Here is an 18827-nt window from a genome sequence, read left to right as displayed (position 1 = left end):
TGTGAAGTGCGTAGAAGATAGGAGTGTGGGGAGTGGTAGAGGTGAGTAGAGATGGATTCCTAGGAGAGGCCTAAGGACTTGTGTAGTAGCTGGAGATCCTGCTGGATTTCTGGAATGGGATCACTGTGGCAAGGTTTGTAGGTGGAAGTATCTAACAGCTGGCTGGCCAGGGTGGTTGAGTAATTCTAGGCACTATAGTCTGGAACCGCGCGAACGCTGCAATCGCAGATTTGAATACTGACTCGGGCATGGATGTGTGTGATGTCCATAGGTTAGTTAGGTTTAAGTAGTTCTAAGTTCTAGGGGACTAATGACCTTAGAAGTTAAGTCCCATAGTGCTTAGAGCCATTTGAACCGTTTATCTGACAGCTGGCGGAGTCCTTCTGCCAGGTAATCCTTGCGGTTCAAAACAACAGTGGTGGAGCTTTTATCTACAAGTAGGATTATAAGGTCGGGATCAATTTTTAGATGGTGTGCTGCAGTTCATTCTGTGGATGTAAAGTTAGTTTGCATGTTGAGTTATTTGGAGAATGATGGTGAGGCAAGGTTTGGGGTTAAAAAATTCTGAAAAGTTAAGAGAGGATGATTTGGGGGCAATGGGGGTGAGTCATGGTGTGGTGTAAGTGTGGTAGGTCTGCGACACAAGGTTTGTCAGCTATGAGGGGATGTGGGGGAGATTTTGAGTTTGTTGTAGAGGTGGTGAATAGTGGTACTCCAAGGTGAGAATAGGAGGTGAGCATGATGGAGATCTTTCTGAGGTGGTGTTATGCATATTGCTCAAGTTCTTGCAGGGCAAGAGTTTCAGTGTTGTTATGGGTTCCAGGAAATTGGGACTGCATAGCATTAGAATTTTGCAGATGTGGAGAAGATACTGTAAGGAGGTTTGGGCTTGGTTGATATGGTATTGCAGGACTATGTTGGTGAGGGCGAAGGATTGGTGGAATCTGAACAAACAGAGGTCATTGTGTAAGGAGGGGTGGCAGCCAGAGCTGGGTAATTTCATGGTAAGGCCATTAGGGGGAATTCCATAAACCAAGCAACAAGCTGCCAAACGTAACATGTTTCATTTAAATGACTGCTTCACAGCCTATAATCCCTCCAGCCAACACCAGCTTTTCTGAATTGTGTAGTTGGGAACTTTCCCTGAAATACATCCTATGTTCCCATAACCCTCCTGGCCTCAACCTTCGTACGTCACTGTCCTCACCCATCCAGCCCCTTTGCTGTTCCCATTCCAGAATTACACAGCCGTCATTCCACCATCATACTCATCTGTTTACTTCTCTCCTTCTCTACTACTCCCCTCCCCCACTTCCCTTCTAAATCACCACCTCACCCCTCCTCTGTGTCTAAGCTGTGGTACACCACTGCCTGCCACCCCCACCATACTATCCCTTTCCCTGCCCCAGCCTCCTCCTTACCCCCACCCAGTCACCACTCCCATCATGCAACCCATCATGCAATCCTGTGTGTGAGTTGCATTTGCATGTGTGTGTGTGTGTGTGTGTGTGTGTGTGTGTGTGTGTGTGTGTGTGTGCTGAATGCTTTATTTATTTATTTGTGACCGTCTTTTTGTTGTGCCTATCTGCAACTCATCATCTCTGCTATATGGGAATAGCAACTTTCCTTTCCATAATATTGTCAATTTAAAAATAAGGTTTGTGCTACAATCAACAACAAAATAACTTTACTTATTCCTTTGTAATGGATGAGCAAAAGTCAACAGTCTGTACTGAATTAATTTTTTAAGTATTTTGGCATATAATTCATACCATTTTCAAACAGCCTTTTATTACAAACGATCAGGGTGCTGTAGCATTCGAATTAAACTGCCATACAAGGACTTAATGTTTGAATCAACATGTGCACCCATGCATTCTAACAATGGAGGCTAAAGCAAGTAGATTTTTATGGAAGTAGGTAAAAAGCATGCTATGATAAATTTCTTATAGTATGGCATAAAACTATCATCACATGGTATGTCCTTTTAATACGAAATTTACTATATGTCATTATTGCACATAAACTGTGTGATCAAAAGTATCCAGACACCTGGCTGAAAATGACTTATAAGTTCGTGGTGCCCTCCATCGGTAATGCTGGAATTCAATATGGTGTTGCCCCATCCTTAGCCTTGATGACAGCTTCCACTCTTGCAGGCATATGTTCAATCAGGTGCTGGAAGGTTTCTTGGGGAATGGCAGCCCATTCTTCATGGAGTGCTGCACTGAGGAGTGGTACCGATGTCACTTGGTGACATCTGCCATGAAGTCAGCTGGTATCGTCCAAAACATCCCAAAGGTCTTCTTTAAGATTCAGGTGTGGACTCTGTGCAGGCCAGTCTATTACAGGGATTTTATTGTCATGTAACCACTCCGCCACAGGCTGTGCATTATGAAGATGCAATCGCCATCCCCAAATAGCTCTTCAACAGCGGGAAGCAAGAAGGTGATTAAAACATCAATGCAAGCCTGTGCTGTGATAGTGCCATGCAAAACAGCAATGGGTGCAAGGCGCCCCCCAAAATGGAAAACACAACCACACCATAACACCAGCGCCTCCGAATTTTCCTGTTGGCACTACACATGCTGGCAGACATTGTTCACCAGGCACTCATTATATCCACACCCTGTCATCGAGTGGCCATATTGTGTACAGTCATTTGTCACTCCACACTACATTTTTCCACTGTTCAGTCATCCAACGTTTACACTCCTTACACCACGCAAGGCGTTGTTTGGCATTTACCAGTATGATGTGTGGCTTATGAGCAGCCGCTTGACCATGAAATCCAAGTTTTCTCACCTCCTGCCTAACTGTCGTAGTACTTGAAGTGGATTCTGATGCAGTTTGGAATTCCTGTGCGATTGTATGGATGGATGTCTGCCTATTACACACTACAACCTTCTTCAACTGCCGACGGTCTCTTGTCAATCAACAGATGAGGTCAGCCCGTACCCTTTTGAGCTGTATGTGTCCCTTCAGATTTCCACTTCACTATCACACAGGAAACAGTGGACCTAGGGATGTTTAGGAGTGTGGAAATCTTGCCTACAGATGAATGACACCAGTGACACCCAATCACCTGACCATGTTCAAAGTCCATGAGTTCTGCTCTCTCACGATGTGTAATGACTACTGAGGTCACTGATATGAAGTACCTGGCAGTAGGTGGCAGCAGAATGCACCTAATATGAAAAACATACGTTTTTTTGGGTGTTCAGATACTTTTGATCATGTAGTGTATGTGTGATCGTAAAGTTACTAAGTGCTCTGCCCTCATTTCTGTTTATGGTGGAGTCTCTTTTGAAACACAGTTTTACTTCTGCATCACAATGTTCCATTGAATTTAGTCAGCTGTGGTAATAATGAACTAATCACAATTTTGTCCAAATCCAAGCATGCAGCACAGAATTTTATTAAATGATACATCCATCCCTTTTACTTGGATATAAGCAGAAGTTGCACTTAATGCCTGCTTAACTACACCCACTGCTTCTATCTTTGATGAATTATTGGCTGCACTGCTATGTTTCTTTATGGCCTGCATTTTCACAGCAGCAATATTTTTATCAGTCACTGAGGTATGGGAATTCTCAGATCAGGGTTAACAGAATTACATAACACACTATATGTAAATGTAGCACATTTATTATTCATATCATCTATCTTAAATTAAACTGAAGGTATATAATGAGAAATTATATGATCCATTCGTTATCATAATCAGGAGGCAAATCTAGAAAAACAAACACTCTTCAACCCTTTTTCAAATAATATTATTTTATAGTTTCCCTTGTTAATGTGTTATTGGCAAGAAGTGAAGCTTACTCAGGTGAACTAGCTTATACGACTCGCGGAATTCGAAACAGGTAAATACGCCACCATTTTATGATGTTGACAGAGTCAGCTTCTTGAAACTGTATTTAAATGCATCGCAGAGTTACTAACATAGGATCCAACGCAAACATCATTGATCTTCAGTATTATCCTAACTGGTGTGCTGAAATAGGAACTGAAAATGATTTCTGTGCTAATTATTCTTTTTGTGTTTTGTGCAATGGTCATAGAGTACTGTAACTGACTTTAAGATTTCGTGTATAGACTTTCATCTCCCTTTTTGCAAATAACAAAAGTTTCACTGTTGCCAAAAAAGATTCTTCTGATAAAATATAAAACTATCAACATTTGTCACAGTCAAGTTCTGTCTCAAAAATTCTAGAACTTTTTTATGATAGACTTATAAGTTTCATAAATAAATATTCACCTCTTACCGTAAACCAACATGACTTTAGAAAGTCTAAATCGACACAAACAGCAATTTCTGAATTCTTAGAGTGGTTTAAAGTTCCACAATCAACATAAGTTAGCTGCAGTTATTTTCCTAGACCTTTCAAAATCATTCAGTGGCCTGGAGTGCAAAATTGCACTTGAAAAATTAAACAGATGAGGAGTAAGAGGTGTAGAACATTCGAGGTTGTGTTTATTGGGCAGAAGATATTACTTCATTATGAGTTCAACACTATGAAAAAGACAAGAAACAACTCTGTCCTCTACATCAAATTACCAATAAAATACAATGTACCTCAGGGCTCCATTCCAGGAGCACTTCTCTTCTTGATTTATGTGGATGACTTTGTTTAATACTTGAGCCCCCAAAAATCTATACTGTTTGCTCATGAAACCAGCATATTGCTACTGGATCTAGTGGATAAACCTTACAGTCAACAACAGAAAGTTCTAGCAAAGACTTTCAGAGTGGTTCAGAAAAAAAACCTCACAGTTAATACTGAAAAAACTGCATGTGTCAACCTTCATTTATTTCCATCATCTAGTTAAACTTCTGTTCAAGCAAGATTAAAAATGTTGTCCCCTATAAAATGCAACTGTGACAAAATTGTTGGATCTCTGGGTTCAGAAAATGGTTAGTGTTGTTAAACATGAATTATAAACAGAGACAGAAAATACTGTCAAATATAATATATGCTAGTTTCATATGACGGCTATTAGTACAAATTAAGAATTTCTATTGAACTTACTTTAGCTGTTGAAGTTTCAGGCAGAAAACCCGTAAGACATGAGAGAAAATAGTCTTTTCCCATTTGCAATATAGTTGTTTTTATGAAGTCGGGACTGCTGTCAATCAAAACCAAGGTACCTTTGTACCCTTTTGATTCCAGTAGTGCTGTTAGTTCTAGCGCTATTAGGCCACCAAATGAAAAACCAACAATTGCAAATGTTGGCACTCTTGACAAATCGTCTAGTATATACTGAAATTAGAAACAGAGAAACATTTAGTGGCAAATAAGACTGAAAATCACCAAGAAGGTATTCATAAGATACACAAAACTGATATATTAATTACATGAAGTTTAATATTATTTCTAATGGAATTAATTAATGTTAAGTTGAAGTAATCAAGTTATGTATTACAAGAGAGGTGTAGCTCCCAAAAACAAACTCTGTAGGCTATATTAACAATTACATCACTAGATTGCTGTTTTTATTTTTGTGCTTACAAAAGCTACAAATGAACATAAGAAAACTGGCAGGAAAGCTACCACTAATACCAATAATTATACTAAATCAGTACCATTTATCTAATGCTGACTGTTTAATATTTACATGGCTCACTAATAATTGCCAAAACATGTGCAGGAATGAAGGCCTGTTTATAACTAACACTGTTATCTGTCTAAGTATGAGCAGCTGTTTTCAGTTGTTGACTCTCAGGTAATTTGAAGAAGAAGTGGGTAAAAAGATTTTTAATTCTTTCCAAGCATTTGGTTTCAGAATTATGGAAGAGATCCTGAGATACCAGAAAAATGGCATTTTAGCTGCTTTCCAGGAGTACTCAAAGTACCCTCCGCCACACACCATCAGGTGGCAACTGCAGATTAAAACTAAAGCTTTGCAGAAAGGTAGGAAATTAAGAAGATGGGTTCTAGGTAAGCTGAAGCAACTACCGGTTGTTGAGTTTTTCAAATGCAATGACTGACTGAAATGGGTGACAGGAATATGATAGCAGATGAATGATAGCTTTGAAAGAGTTAGCTAGTTAGTTACATGTTCCATGATTTGGAATGAGTCATTCACACCACAAATCAATTTGTACTTATAATTACATTCTGAACATTTCTAAGTTCCTTTTTATTCCCAAAAAGGAGTGAATGAGTAATTCCTACTTATCACAATACAGTAAAGAAATTCTTGTATGGAACAGAAGGAGTTGTCACAGAAAAAATTTCTCAGTTTGTTATCAAATTTTACTTTGCTATCTTTCAGTCGTTTTATATCACTGAGTAAGTGATCAAAAATTTTTCTTGCAGCATCTGCGCCTCTTTTTATGCTAAAGACAATCTTAATCTGGAGTAAGGAATATAATTTTGCATTCTGGCGATGTAATTATGTATCTCACTGTTGATTTTGAACAGTAGTGAGTACCTACAGCAAACTCCATGAGGTGATAAACATACTGTGACACAATGGTCAGAATGCACAACCCCGTAAACAGATGCATACAAGATGATTGTGGGTGAGCACCACATATTATCCTTACAGCACATTTTTGCACAATCAACAATTTCTTTCTTAAAGATGAGTTATTCCAGAACATTATTCCTTATGACATTATTGAATGAAAATATGCAAAGTGTAAACTTACTGATTTATCTCTTCCCAAGATTTGCAGTGCTCCTAAGTGCAAATGTGGCTCTACACAGTTGTTTTAGGAGTTCCACAACATACTTCTTCAAATGTGAATTCTCAGGAATATGGATCCCTAAGAGTATTGAAGTTTCCACCCAATTTAATATTTCCTCACCATGTTTACACTTGTCATTGGTATAGTACCTCAAAACGTGCAGAACTTAAAATTGGTACTTTTAAGAACTCTGTTTATGAATTCTTCTCTTTCTGTACGCATGCTTGGGCTGATTACAACACCAGTGTCATTTGCAAAAAGAACTAATTCTGCTTGTTGTATACTAGACGGAAGATCATTTACAGATATGAGCAACAGTAGCAGACCTAAGATTTAACCTTGGGGAACCTCATATGTGATTTCTTACCAATCAAAATTCTGTCTCTTGACTAGATTGCTTGGATTACTAAGTACAACTTTCTGCATTCTTTTAGTTAGATTTTACATTACCGATTGGTTGGCTATATGATCAGTTCCGTAAACTGTCAATTTATCTATGAGAATACTGTGATTCACACAGTCAAATGTCTTAGAGAGGTCGCAGAAAGTACCAGCTGGTACTATTTTATAATTTAATGCTTGTAAAATCTGGTGAATGAATGTATAAATGGCAATCTCTGTAGAGAAACCTTTCTGAAACCCAAACTGTGATTTGCTAAGGATACTATCATGGCTAAGGTGGGACACTATTCTAGAATACATCACTTTCTCAACAATTTTGGAGAATGGTGTTAGCTGTGAAACAGGTCAGTAGTTTTTGATATCTCTCTTATCACCTGTCTTAAAGAGGGGTTTAACAACAGATTATTTCAGTTTCTCTAGAAAACTGCCTTGAGTTAGTAATGCATTACATATTTTGGAGATGACTGGGCTTATTACATGTGAACAAATTTTTAGTACTCTATTGGAAACACCATAAAACCACGTGACATTTTATTTTTGGGGGAATGGCCTACACCCCTCCCATGACCACTACCTAGCAGCAAGACTCTTTTCTTCCTACTCTCTTTCAGTATCTACCTATATTGTCTTTGCTGGATGTCTGCTGCACGCTACTGTGACATACAGCTGGAGGCAGACTCTTCCCCTCCTACTTCAGGTAACAAGTGAAATTTAGTTGACACTATTAGCTGAAATGTACATGGAGTTGAAGAGCTGTTTTCCTTTTGCTCACTGCTCAGGTGGAGGTTATTGTGGAAGGAGGGGTGGCAACCAGAGGTGGGTAATTTGATGGTAAAGCCATTACGGGGCATTCTATGAGCCAAGCAACAACACAGGAACAGTATGTGGGACTGGGATCTGGGTAGGGATAAGGAAACGTTTATATATTGATGCAGATGGAAGGAGCAAGGATCCATGGTGATGCAAAAAATGCAAAAAATTACATAAAAAAGTACAATTACATCCAAAAATTACACAAAAATACACCCAAATACGTGTGAGAAGTATGAAAACACGAAATGGATGCACAAAAGGGGGAAAAAACGAGATGAAATCTGGGGAAGACGGTGACAGTGTAAAGCGATAACTCACTAAAATTGGCAAGAAGTCATAAGGGTCAAATTAGAGAATAACTAATCAATAATAAATATAGCGCCGGTAGACAAGCACAATAAAATAACACATAAACACACACACAAAATTTCTAGCTTTCGCAACCAACGGTTGTTTCTTCAGGAAAGAGGGAAGGAGAGGGAAAGACGAAAGGATGTGGGTTTTAAGGGAGAGGGTAAGGAGTCATTCCAATCCCGGGAGCGGATTGTCTGCTTGTGTCTGTATATGTATGGACGGATATGTGTGTGTGTGTGTGTGTGTGTGTGTGTGCGCGCGTGAGTATATACCTATCCTTTTTTCCCCCAAGGTAAGTCTTTCCGCTCTCTCCTTCCCTCTTTCCTGAAGAAGCAACCATTGGTTGCGAAAGCTAGAAATTTTATGTGTGTGTGTTTGTGTGTTATTTTATTGTGCCTGTCTACCTGCGCTTTCCTGCTTGGTAAGTCTTGGAATCTTTGTTTTTAATATATTTTTCCCATGTGGAAGTTTCTTTCTATTTTATTTATATCAATAATAAATATATGTATATTACTGTGGGTAGCAGGTTTCAGGGCAGATTAGCATAAGGGGGAATGGCAGATGTGACTGTTTGAGATGGATTTAGTGAATGTGAACAAGGATAGAGTGGGAAAAGTGTGTGTGTGTGAGGGGGGGTGGGGGGGTGGGGGGTGGAGAGAGGTTTGTAGTTACAGATGTAAGATCGAGTGGCACCAGAAAAATGCTCTAAGGAAAGCTAAAACAATGACAAATACTTTGAAAATTCGAGAAACAAATCTAATGCTGTAAGGGAAGTTATCAGAAATCAATCAGGAAGTGAAACCAAACAATATAAAAACATAAAATTATGATTTCTTGCCCAACAAAAATTGCAGTAACTTTCAACAAGTATTATACAAACATAAGTGAACAGTTAGTGAGTGGGCCAGAAGAATACAACAAAATATCACCTCCATCATCCAACAGCATAAGAAATGCGTCTACATCATTGTTCCTTTCACCCACAAATACAGAAGAAACTTTATGAGTTATAAAAACCTTGAAAACAGGTTAGTCATGTGGAATTGATGAAATACCAGATTGATTATTAAAAAATGGTGTCTTGCCTTAGATGAATCATCGACACACTTGTGCAATAGCTCACTGGCATTAGGAACCTTCCCTTCATGCTTAAAATAGCAAAACTGGAACTGCTGCTCAAAAAAGGAAATCCAGAAGGTGTTTCAAATTATAGGCCAATAGACCTACTGGTTGTATTTTCAAAAAGTTTTACAAATGTTTTTCATAAGAGAGTGTCTGATTTCCTAAGTAAACATAAAGTTCTCTCTCCCTCACAGCATCATTTCAGGAAAGGCTATTGAAATGGGTGTGCAATATTTGAATTTCTTAATAAAATCTATGCTAAACTGGATGAGGGTGAGTTTGCAACAGGTGTTTGTCTTGATTTATCCAAAGCTTTCAACATCATTGACCATAATGTCCTACTGCATAAGCTTGACCAATGAGTGGCTCAGGACATACGTTTGTGGACACAAACAGGTGGCTGAAGTGCAATGTTCTGACCATGAAAAAATCAGCTACGAGTATTCAGGATATGAAAATGTGAAATACGGTGTTTCTCAAGGATCAGAAATAGGACCCATTCTGTTTCACCTTTATGTCGATGACCTTACTTACATTCAACAAGTATTGCCAAACTACCCTCAAATTTGCAGACGGTGGAAGCTTTCTTATTAGTGAGAAAACAGAAGAAAAACTAAAAGACTCTGTTATCCAAACAATGAACAGCATAGAACAGTGGTTCAGCTACAACAAAATTTCTGGTCCTCTGGCTCCAGAAAAACACAAAATGGGAGGTACACATTGAATATCTGCAAAGAAAACTAAACTAAACCGTTACTTGATAAGGATCTTAAAAAGTTGTTGCAGCAGAACCAGCCTATTAAATGTATACTACTCCTATGTGCATTCTGTAATTACACATGGCATTATCTTCTGGGGCAATGCAACAACAACTATTAAACTTTTCAGGAAGCAAAGATAATATTAAGGATTACTGAAGGGGTAAACAATAGGACATCATGGACAAGATATTCAAAAAATGTGAATTCTTCCACTTCCTAGCATTTTTATCTACAAAATGTCAACCTTCATAAAACAATCCTGATAGACACCCCGTTATCTTATTAAAAATGGAGATACACATGCATAAAATATAAGACAAAAATCTGATCTTCATATGAAGCACATGAGAACATTGCCATGCCAGAAAGGCACTCTTCATATTGTGATAAAAACTTATAATAATCTGCCTAACCACGTTAAATTAATAAGTAAAATCAATTGTTTAAAGGCTGAACTAAAGGCACATTTAATTGATCATTGCTTTTATAGTTAACAGAGTACCTAGAAACCAAACAATAAAAATAAATACCCATTATGAATATTCAACTTTGTATGTTGTCACAAATGTTTATTGTATATATGATTCTTTGCTAAATTACTTAAATATCTACTCCCTAAGAACGGAATACAAACTGTATTTCATATTGTAAAGACTTAAGCATGCCCAGTAACCTTGTATACATTCTATACATGTAGGATTATAAGGACTAAATAAATGAATAAACAATGCTAACAAAATCTATAATTAATTATGGGCATAGCAGTATGAAAGGAATTTATATTCACTTTAACTAAGCTTATTTTCTGTCTTTTCTCTGGGTAATTATATTATGCAGGCACCTGTAATCATAATATGATACAAGAAAATCTGATATTCTTTGACATAAAATCTGTATCACTGTCAACAACAAACCTGGGAATATGAAAATAATATATCCTTTTCCATTAGCCACTACAGTAAATTTGAAAGCAGTTTTGAGATGTAAATAATAGACAGGAGGCAGGTAGAACCTCAGATACATTTGATTCTTAAGTTTTGCACTAATGTAAAGTGACGATTTATTTAGCTGGATAAAGACTAAAATAAACAGAAAAATGAGAATAGTAAAAGAAGCAGTTCTCTTGGTAGCACTTACTGGCAGAGCAATCTCCGCGATCTCATGTATACTCCTGTATTCATTTTCCTCATAGAATCCATGCTGAAAACATTTCAGGGAAGCTGCACAAATCTTTGATGAGAGAATAGGCATAGTTTCTGGATCTCCCTCAATTCCTGGGAATACATATACATTGTGGCTTCCTGGCAGGCACGGGTGTTTAAGTGGTTTACATGTCTTCATTGATTCCAGTTTCATGAGAGCAGCTGATACTTTGATGTCAGAAGATATTGCTTGATCTCCTTGAGACAAAAAATGTCAAATTGTCACATAAATAAACAAATGTTGATAAAATTATTTTAAATAGGTGTTCTGATAGATAAACATGACTATGAGTGTTTAGTTATTCATTAATATTAACTACGATCTTCTATTATGTATCGGTTAATTTACAAATACAGTTTCTTGGAGTAAGTATGGTAACATATTGATTATTTACATTATTGTCTTTTACATTAACCTTAAGCTGTGCCATTACTGCTAACACAGTTTGCACATGCAGAAATTGATCTCCATACAGAGTTTCAAGATCTAGGGGTAGTGTGTTTCACCAGTAATCAAAACATCCTGGGACACTGGTTTGAACCCTGCCACTGCTTACATTTTGAATAGAAATAATATAATCAGCAATGACGGTTTGAAGAGTTCAGGCATAAGAAGTCACCTTCATTCAGCCAATGGCCCTGTCTAGGAGGAAACAGGACAGGACAGAGGTTCAGGGCACTCTCTTGTTGTTGGGGTGGGAAACTGCCCCTAAAGGGGAAAAATCAGCAATGATCAATGGAATTAGGATGTAGGACATGACAGCTGTAACTGAAAAAGTGTCATGATGATCTCTACATTAGTGATAGGCTACAGATTAGTCCCCCATTGAGGGAGGGGATAGCCAAGGGGCAGATGACTATGAGAAAAAAGTTGACTACGTTATGAGTTATCTTCTTCAAATTGGGACGTGGAATGTCAGAAGTCTGAATATGGTAGGGAAGCTAGACTATCTGAAAACAGAAATGTCGAGGCTCAATCAAGATACAGTGAAGGCTATTGAAGTGAAATGAAAGGAAGACAAAAATTTCTGGTCAGGTGAATATAGAGCAATATCAACAGCACCAGAAAATAATATAACAGGAGTAGAGTTCATTATAAATAGGAAGGTAGGGCAGAGAGTGAGTTACTGTGGACAGTTCAGTGATAGAGTTGTTCTCATCAGAATCAGCAGCAAACAAACACCAACAACAATAGTTCAGGTATAAATGCTGATGCTGTAAGCAGAAGCTAAAGAGACAGAGAAATTACATGAGGGCAAAGTAGAAGAAAGGGGTATGGGAGAATATGGGCTTGAAAGTCGGAATGAGCAAAAAGACTAAGTGAATTCTGGAATAAACATCGGTTATTAGTAGTAAATACTTTGCTCAGCAATCACAGGAGGAGGTATACTTGGAAAAGGCTGGGAGATATGGGAAGATTCCACTTAGATTACATAAAGGCCAGGCAGAGATTTCGAAATCAGATATTGGATTATAAGGTGCCAGGAGCAGGTATAGACTCACATCACAATTTAGTAATGATGAAGAGTGGGCTGAAGAGTACAAGACTAGTCAGGAAGAATCAATGTGCAAAGAAGTTGGGTACAGGAGTACTAAGGAATGAAGAGACACACTTGAAATTCTCTGGAGCTACAGATACTGTGATAATGACTAGCTACATAGGCAGTTCAGTTGAAAAAGAGTGGACATCTGTAAAAATGGCAATCACAGAAGTTGGAAAGAAAGACAGTGGTACAAGGAAGGTAACTGTGAAGAAACCATGAGTAGTGGAAGAAATATTTCAGTTCATCGACAACAGAAATAAGTACAAAAATATACAAGGAAATTCAGGAATACAGAAACACAAGTCAATTAGGAATGAAATAAGTATGAAGTGCAGGGAAGCTACAGTATGAAAAATGTAAAGAAATTGAATAAGACATTATTTTTGAAAGAACTGGTTCAGTATACAGAAAAGTAAAAATAACCTCTGGTGAAATTAAACGCAAGGCCGATAACATTAAGAGTATAATGGGAATTCCACTTTTAAATGCATAGGAGGGAGGGAATAGATGGAAAGAGTACACTGAAGGCCCCAAGAGTAGGAGGTCTTGTCTGATGACATGGTGGAAAAAGAAACAGGAATCAAAGGGGCAGCATATAGGGGATACAGTATTAAAATCAGAATTTAAAATAGCTTTGGATGGCTTCAATACCAAATAAGGCAGAAAATATCAATAGCATTGATATACCATCAGACTTTTGGAAAAATACCATCCACACAATTCTGATGACAGAAAGAGCTGACAGGTGCAAAATTATCACACAATCAATAGCACATACATCAAAGTTCCTGAGTAGTATAAATAAAATTGAGGATTTGTTAGATGATGGTCAGTTTGGCTTTATGAAAAGTAAAGGCACAAAGAGGCAATTCTAATGTTTCATTTCATAACAGAAGAAACATTGAAGAAAAATCAAGGAATGTTCAAAGCATTTGTCAACCTGGAAAAAGCATCTGACGATGTGAAGTGGTGCAAAATGTTCAAAATTCTGAGAAAAATGTGGGCAAGCTTGGAGACAGACAGGTAATATACAGTATGTACAAGGACTGAAAGGGAACAATAAGACTTGGAGACCAATAATGGACAGCTCATATTAGAAAGAGTGCAAGACAGGGATGCAGTCTTTAGCCCCTACTGTTCAGTCTATACATTGAAGAAACAGTGATGGAAATAAAAGAAACTTTCAAGATGGAGATTAAAATTCAAGGTAAAATAACATCAGTGATAAGATTTGCTGATGACACAGCTATCCTCAGTGAAAGTGAAGAAGAATTATATGATCTGTTGAATGGAATGAGCATTCTAATGAGTACAGAATAAGGACTGCGAGTAAATTGAAGAAGAATGAAAAAAAGAGAAGTAGCAGAAATAACAACAGTGAGAAACTTAATATCAGAAGTGGAGATCATGAAGTAGATGAAGTTGTTCTGTTACCTAGACAACAATATAACTTATGATGGAAGAGCAAGGAGGACACAAAAAGGAGACTAGGATTGGCAAAATTGGCATTCCTGTCCAAATGAAGTCTACTACTGTCAAACATAGTCCTTAATTTGAGGAAGAAATTTTGATAATGTGCACATCAATTCTTTGAGACACTTACAGGAGGGGAAAACATTTTTAAAATCAAAAAACAACCTCAAACTAATACACCTTAATCACTGTTCTAACTTGCTCAATAGTTTGTCTGAGCCTCATGGTCTAAACAACAGGTCTTCAGTGACAGTCATTTGAAATTCTATTTTTATGTCAGGAAGGATCATTAGCACATAATGCATCACAATTTCCAAGTCTCTGACACCAGCACCATTCATGTAACTACACTCTACATCTCATGAACATCCACTGAGATTGTTTAGTAGAGCATTATAATGTTTAGTAAACAGTTAACAAGAGATGCTCCATATAAACCTGTTGCAGTTAACTTGTCCCATAGTTCATCTAGACTTGGTAGTTACACTTCCACCTCTCTTGCTTATCAGTAATGACGAAGTCACAAGCTTTTGGGTAGACACTACTTATGTGCATGTATCTTCAGATTCATCACTAGCATGAGCAGTCATATTTTTTTACTGGAAGTGTAATGTCTGTTCTGCCAATTCTGTGGGTAGGAATCACATAAAATCACATGCAAATATTTTCAGACGTAGAGCTTAGTACTCAATATGAACAAATTTGCACAGTATTTAAAAATCACATAGCTTAACTTGGATAAATACTTTCTGCAGATCAGCTGTACAAAGTTCTGTAAGCAACAGATCAAAATCTCCATATTGTAGTAGCAGTCTTTGACATGACACTAACAATCATCCTTACATCATTGTCAAAGCTTCCCCATACTAAAGTATAGCTTCAGTCGATATTTTATGTCTAACAAAGTGTAGCAGATACACCACCATATGTTTGTTATGTGATTTTAAATGTAGTAATGAAAACCGAATACACATGTTTTCCTTTTACTTCATCTCACATGTGTTTTGTTTCAGAATGTAAATATACAGTAAAATTTATAACATCTAGTGGCACAGCAACTTACTCCCACTGAAAGCCATAAATACAGTTCCAGCATCTCTCAATTACATTAAAATTTATGAGATGAGTAGAAATGGTGAGGCGACATACACATTTCCCATTTTACATTCAAAAAATTTTTATAAACATAAATAAAATAATACTTTTATGATTTAAGGTGGACTGGATTAATTTTTCTTACAGGGTGTCTTTCATATTTCAAAGTCAAGGCTTTTTCCAAGTTTTTCAAGGCAAATAAATTCTATTTTACTTTTTCTATTAAATTTGAGGCTAAAAAATCCTTTTTTCAAAGCTTTATATTGATAATTATTAGAATACGCATAATTGAACACAAGTTATTTCTTTATTAGTTAAATCACAGGTACAAATTAAAATATTTTTAAAATATTAAATACTGTATTCTGATTTACAGGCAGTAAAAAATGAAAAATAAAAAATTACAAATTCTGTTTTTATGGAGAGACGTCCATAATAACCTGCTGACACAGAGGGGAACAAACTGTAGAAATATACCATAATAAATATGAGTAAATCATTCCTTTAAATATTGTAAACTTGCCAAAATCTTTGAGGCTTTGATCAACAATGTTTTTTTTCTGTGATTTTAGCTTGCCTTCGTTTGTTCAATAACCGCTTCTCCTTTTCTCTATTACCTTCCTTTGCCTTATGTTTCACATCATCTTTATACAAAGAATGTGCTCTGCAAAAACAGTGTAGAAGACTTTTGTCAATGTTGAACTTGTCAACTCCATTTGCATCCTGGATTGTCATATGTATATCTTTAGCTATAAGACTTTTTTCTGTTTGAATTTCAACTATAATTTTGGAGTTTACAGGAAAGCCTCACTCAACAGAAGCATTTCCATGTGAGAATATTAAAATAATTTGCACAAAATCTTGGAAATTTGGACATCGCTATGAAGACAATTTGACTGTATTCATACAGAATTTGTCACGACTTTCACTTCGCTTGTTACTTTTTGCCTCATCTTCAATTCTTTTTTCTCTACATATTTCCACAAATCCAAGTCTGACATGGTTTGTCTTTGAACCCAACACTTTTCCATTTGACACTAAAATTTCAAGATGTGCCTTCAATCTTCTTTGAGCTGCTTCCTGATTTAACGTGATTTCTAGATTCAAGCAGAAAACTGTGTGTGTTAAGTTGTATTTGAGTGGTGTTCTTTCTTGCATCTTCTCTACTATGCCAATAATGCATGTATACATGTTTTCCTTTAGCAACAATATTTCCTCTTCAGATCCATTCTTAACTTTTTCCAGTCCACTTCTTGTACCAAAATTCGATTGGAGTGTCTTGCTGCCTGGAACTACTGCCCGGCAATGCAAAGCAACAGTGTGTGACATTGTAGTAAGTAGCTATTATGCAGTAAAAAGTCACTTGTTTTAACTTCATTCATGCAGGTGTGCAAGTGGAAAAAATGATGAATGAAGAAGCTACTTCTGGCCCATTTATAAACTTCCCGTAATGTTGTGAACAGAAGAAAATGTAAACAGGAGAGTACATTAAAAAAAGGTGAATAATCACTTAATACTGATAATTGTATAAATGCTGCAAAATGACACAATTACAAATGCGTAAAATGTCATTCGTCTCCTCTGGTTAGATAATTGCGTTATGACAGCCTAAATGTATTTCATTATTACTCAAGGTTATTGCCACTCTGCTCGATGAAAATGCTAAGCAAGCACTCATAAACTACAGATTTATAGACACGAGATTGTGGATTACCCCACAGTAAAACCAACAGTTAGCTTTAACTTCCTCATTCATAATATTATGTCAGTCTGTTGCCATCAAACAGTTATTCACCTCCATAGACCTGTTTGATACATATTGGTGCAAGTTATTACTCTTCATGACTGTGACAGCTTGTTTTTTATGGCTGCTGACTACAACAAGCTAATGGTTGATATAGCAAGTGTTACAATAGGCTTAATGTAATTTCAAACATTTTATTAAACTGGATATGAACATCTCTATAAAATGCTTTTACAAAACTTATTACTTCTGTACTTGATGCCAGACTTCAAAGCAATGAATTCTCCCATCTCTTCCACCTCTCAAACAGTAGCACCAATCAGTTTCGTCAGATTCCTGACTCACGCAAGAGCTTGACAAGTACAAAACAGTTACCAATCACTGTACAAACATTGGATCACCAACAGGTATCCATAGACAGATTAAACTGATAATATACCAGCTGTTCTGAAAAAATTAAAAAAGTTTAGGTTTTTAAATAAAATTTAAAGATTTTTCTTTTTTTTCCCCTCAATTTTGAAAATTATCAGCTTTTTCCAGGTTTTCAAGATTTAAAGGTTTGCAGGACACAGCCTATCATGTAAAAAGGTAATTACACTGGCTGTTATTATAGGCAAGATGACAGCTGCTGGAGTTAGTAAGTGTAAATGGTATTTCATATATTTATAAAGTGTAAATGGTATTTCATATATTTATAAAGTGAAATGAACAGTTGCAAAAGTTAGTTCTTTTTTTGTAATTCTTCCAAGCATGATATACAAACTAATGCACCAGTTTCCAAAAGTTAGTTTCTGCTGATGAATGAATGGAAATGATTTAATATTAAAATGTTTCAAGTGTTATTCACTTACCTAAAGGAATTGTTACTTCTGGTTTAGCTGCTGAATTTTTGGCCATTTCGACAATTGATGAAAGGGTTAAATTTCGGACTTCTTCTGCAGTCAAGAATATTTCAAATGTGATTTCCACAGCTTGCTTGATCTCTACAGCCATGATGGAATCCATTCCCAACTCTGCCAGTGGTGCGTTGTGATTTACAGTTTTCAAATCCTTGATTCCTTGATGCAAAGGAATGAATATTTTTGAAACTATCTAGTCTCAGGTATGTTATAATAATTATATGCAAAAAGGCATTTTAATAAGATGGGGAAAAATGCCCAAAAGAACACATACATTTCTTATAAATTAAAAGGTTATGGTGTAATAGAAACTTCTATTGTACATCACGTCTTGTTCTTTCTCATGCTAACTGCTTCCACATCTTAAAACAAATGAAACTGAGATAAATATTTTTAACTCTAGGAAAGATATGTAACCATAAAAAGAAAAATGATTTGATATAACTTTTAGTTTTGATCCTGAAACAATCTGTGTGTGTGTGTGTGTGTGCGCGCGCGCGCGCGCGCGCGCGCGCGCACACACGCATGCTGATCTTCAGATTTTTTGTAGCCTATAACTATAACACATATAACAAGGTCACAGTAAGAATGCATATATTACAGGTGTTTGCACGTAAACTGGGCGAATTTTAATGTTAACTGTAGGAATAGTTTACTCCATTTTGGTTACAAACACAAGAGGTTATAAACCAATGAGCCAAAACATTAAGACCAC

The 18827-nt window shown here is 36.7% G+C and overlaps 1 protein-coding gene across 2 annotated transcripts in view; it reads right to left on the bottom strand.

Annotated features, from left to right (window-relative positions):
- LOC126284872 (fatty acid synthase-like) overlaps window positions 1–18827 on the bottom strand; it is a 364243-nt gene that overhangs the window by 21438 nt on the left and 323978 nt on the right. For both annotated transcript variants that reach the window (XM_049984111.1, XM_049984110.1), the window contains exons 33-35: window positions 18065–18271; window positions 11293–11555; window positions 5040–5270 (exon numbers count right to left, since the gene is read on the bottom strand). In XM_049984111.1, coding sequence (XP_049840068.1) covers window positions 5040–5270; window positions 11293–11555; window positions 18065–18271 — 701 coding nt within the window. The remainder of the gene's footprint in view (window positions 1–5039; window positions 5271–11292; window positions 11556–18064; window positions 18272–18827) is intronic.

Source organism: Schistocerca gregaria, chromosome 8 (genome assembly GCF_023897955.1).
Source record: "Schistocerca gregaria isolate iqSchGreg1 chromosome 8, iqSchGreg1.2, whole genome shotgun sequence".
Lineage (NCBI taxonomy): Eukaryota > Metazoa > Arthropoda > Insecta > Orthoptera > Acrididae > Schistocerca > Schistocerca gregaria.
Note: the sequence above shows the minus strand (reverse complement) of the source record. Positions and strands in the feature narration are given on the sequence as shown.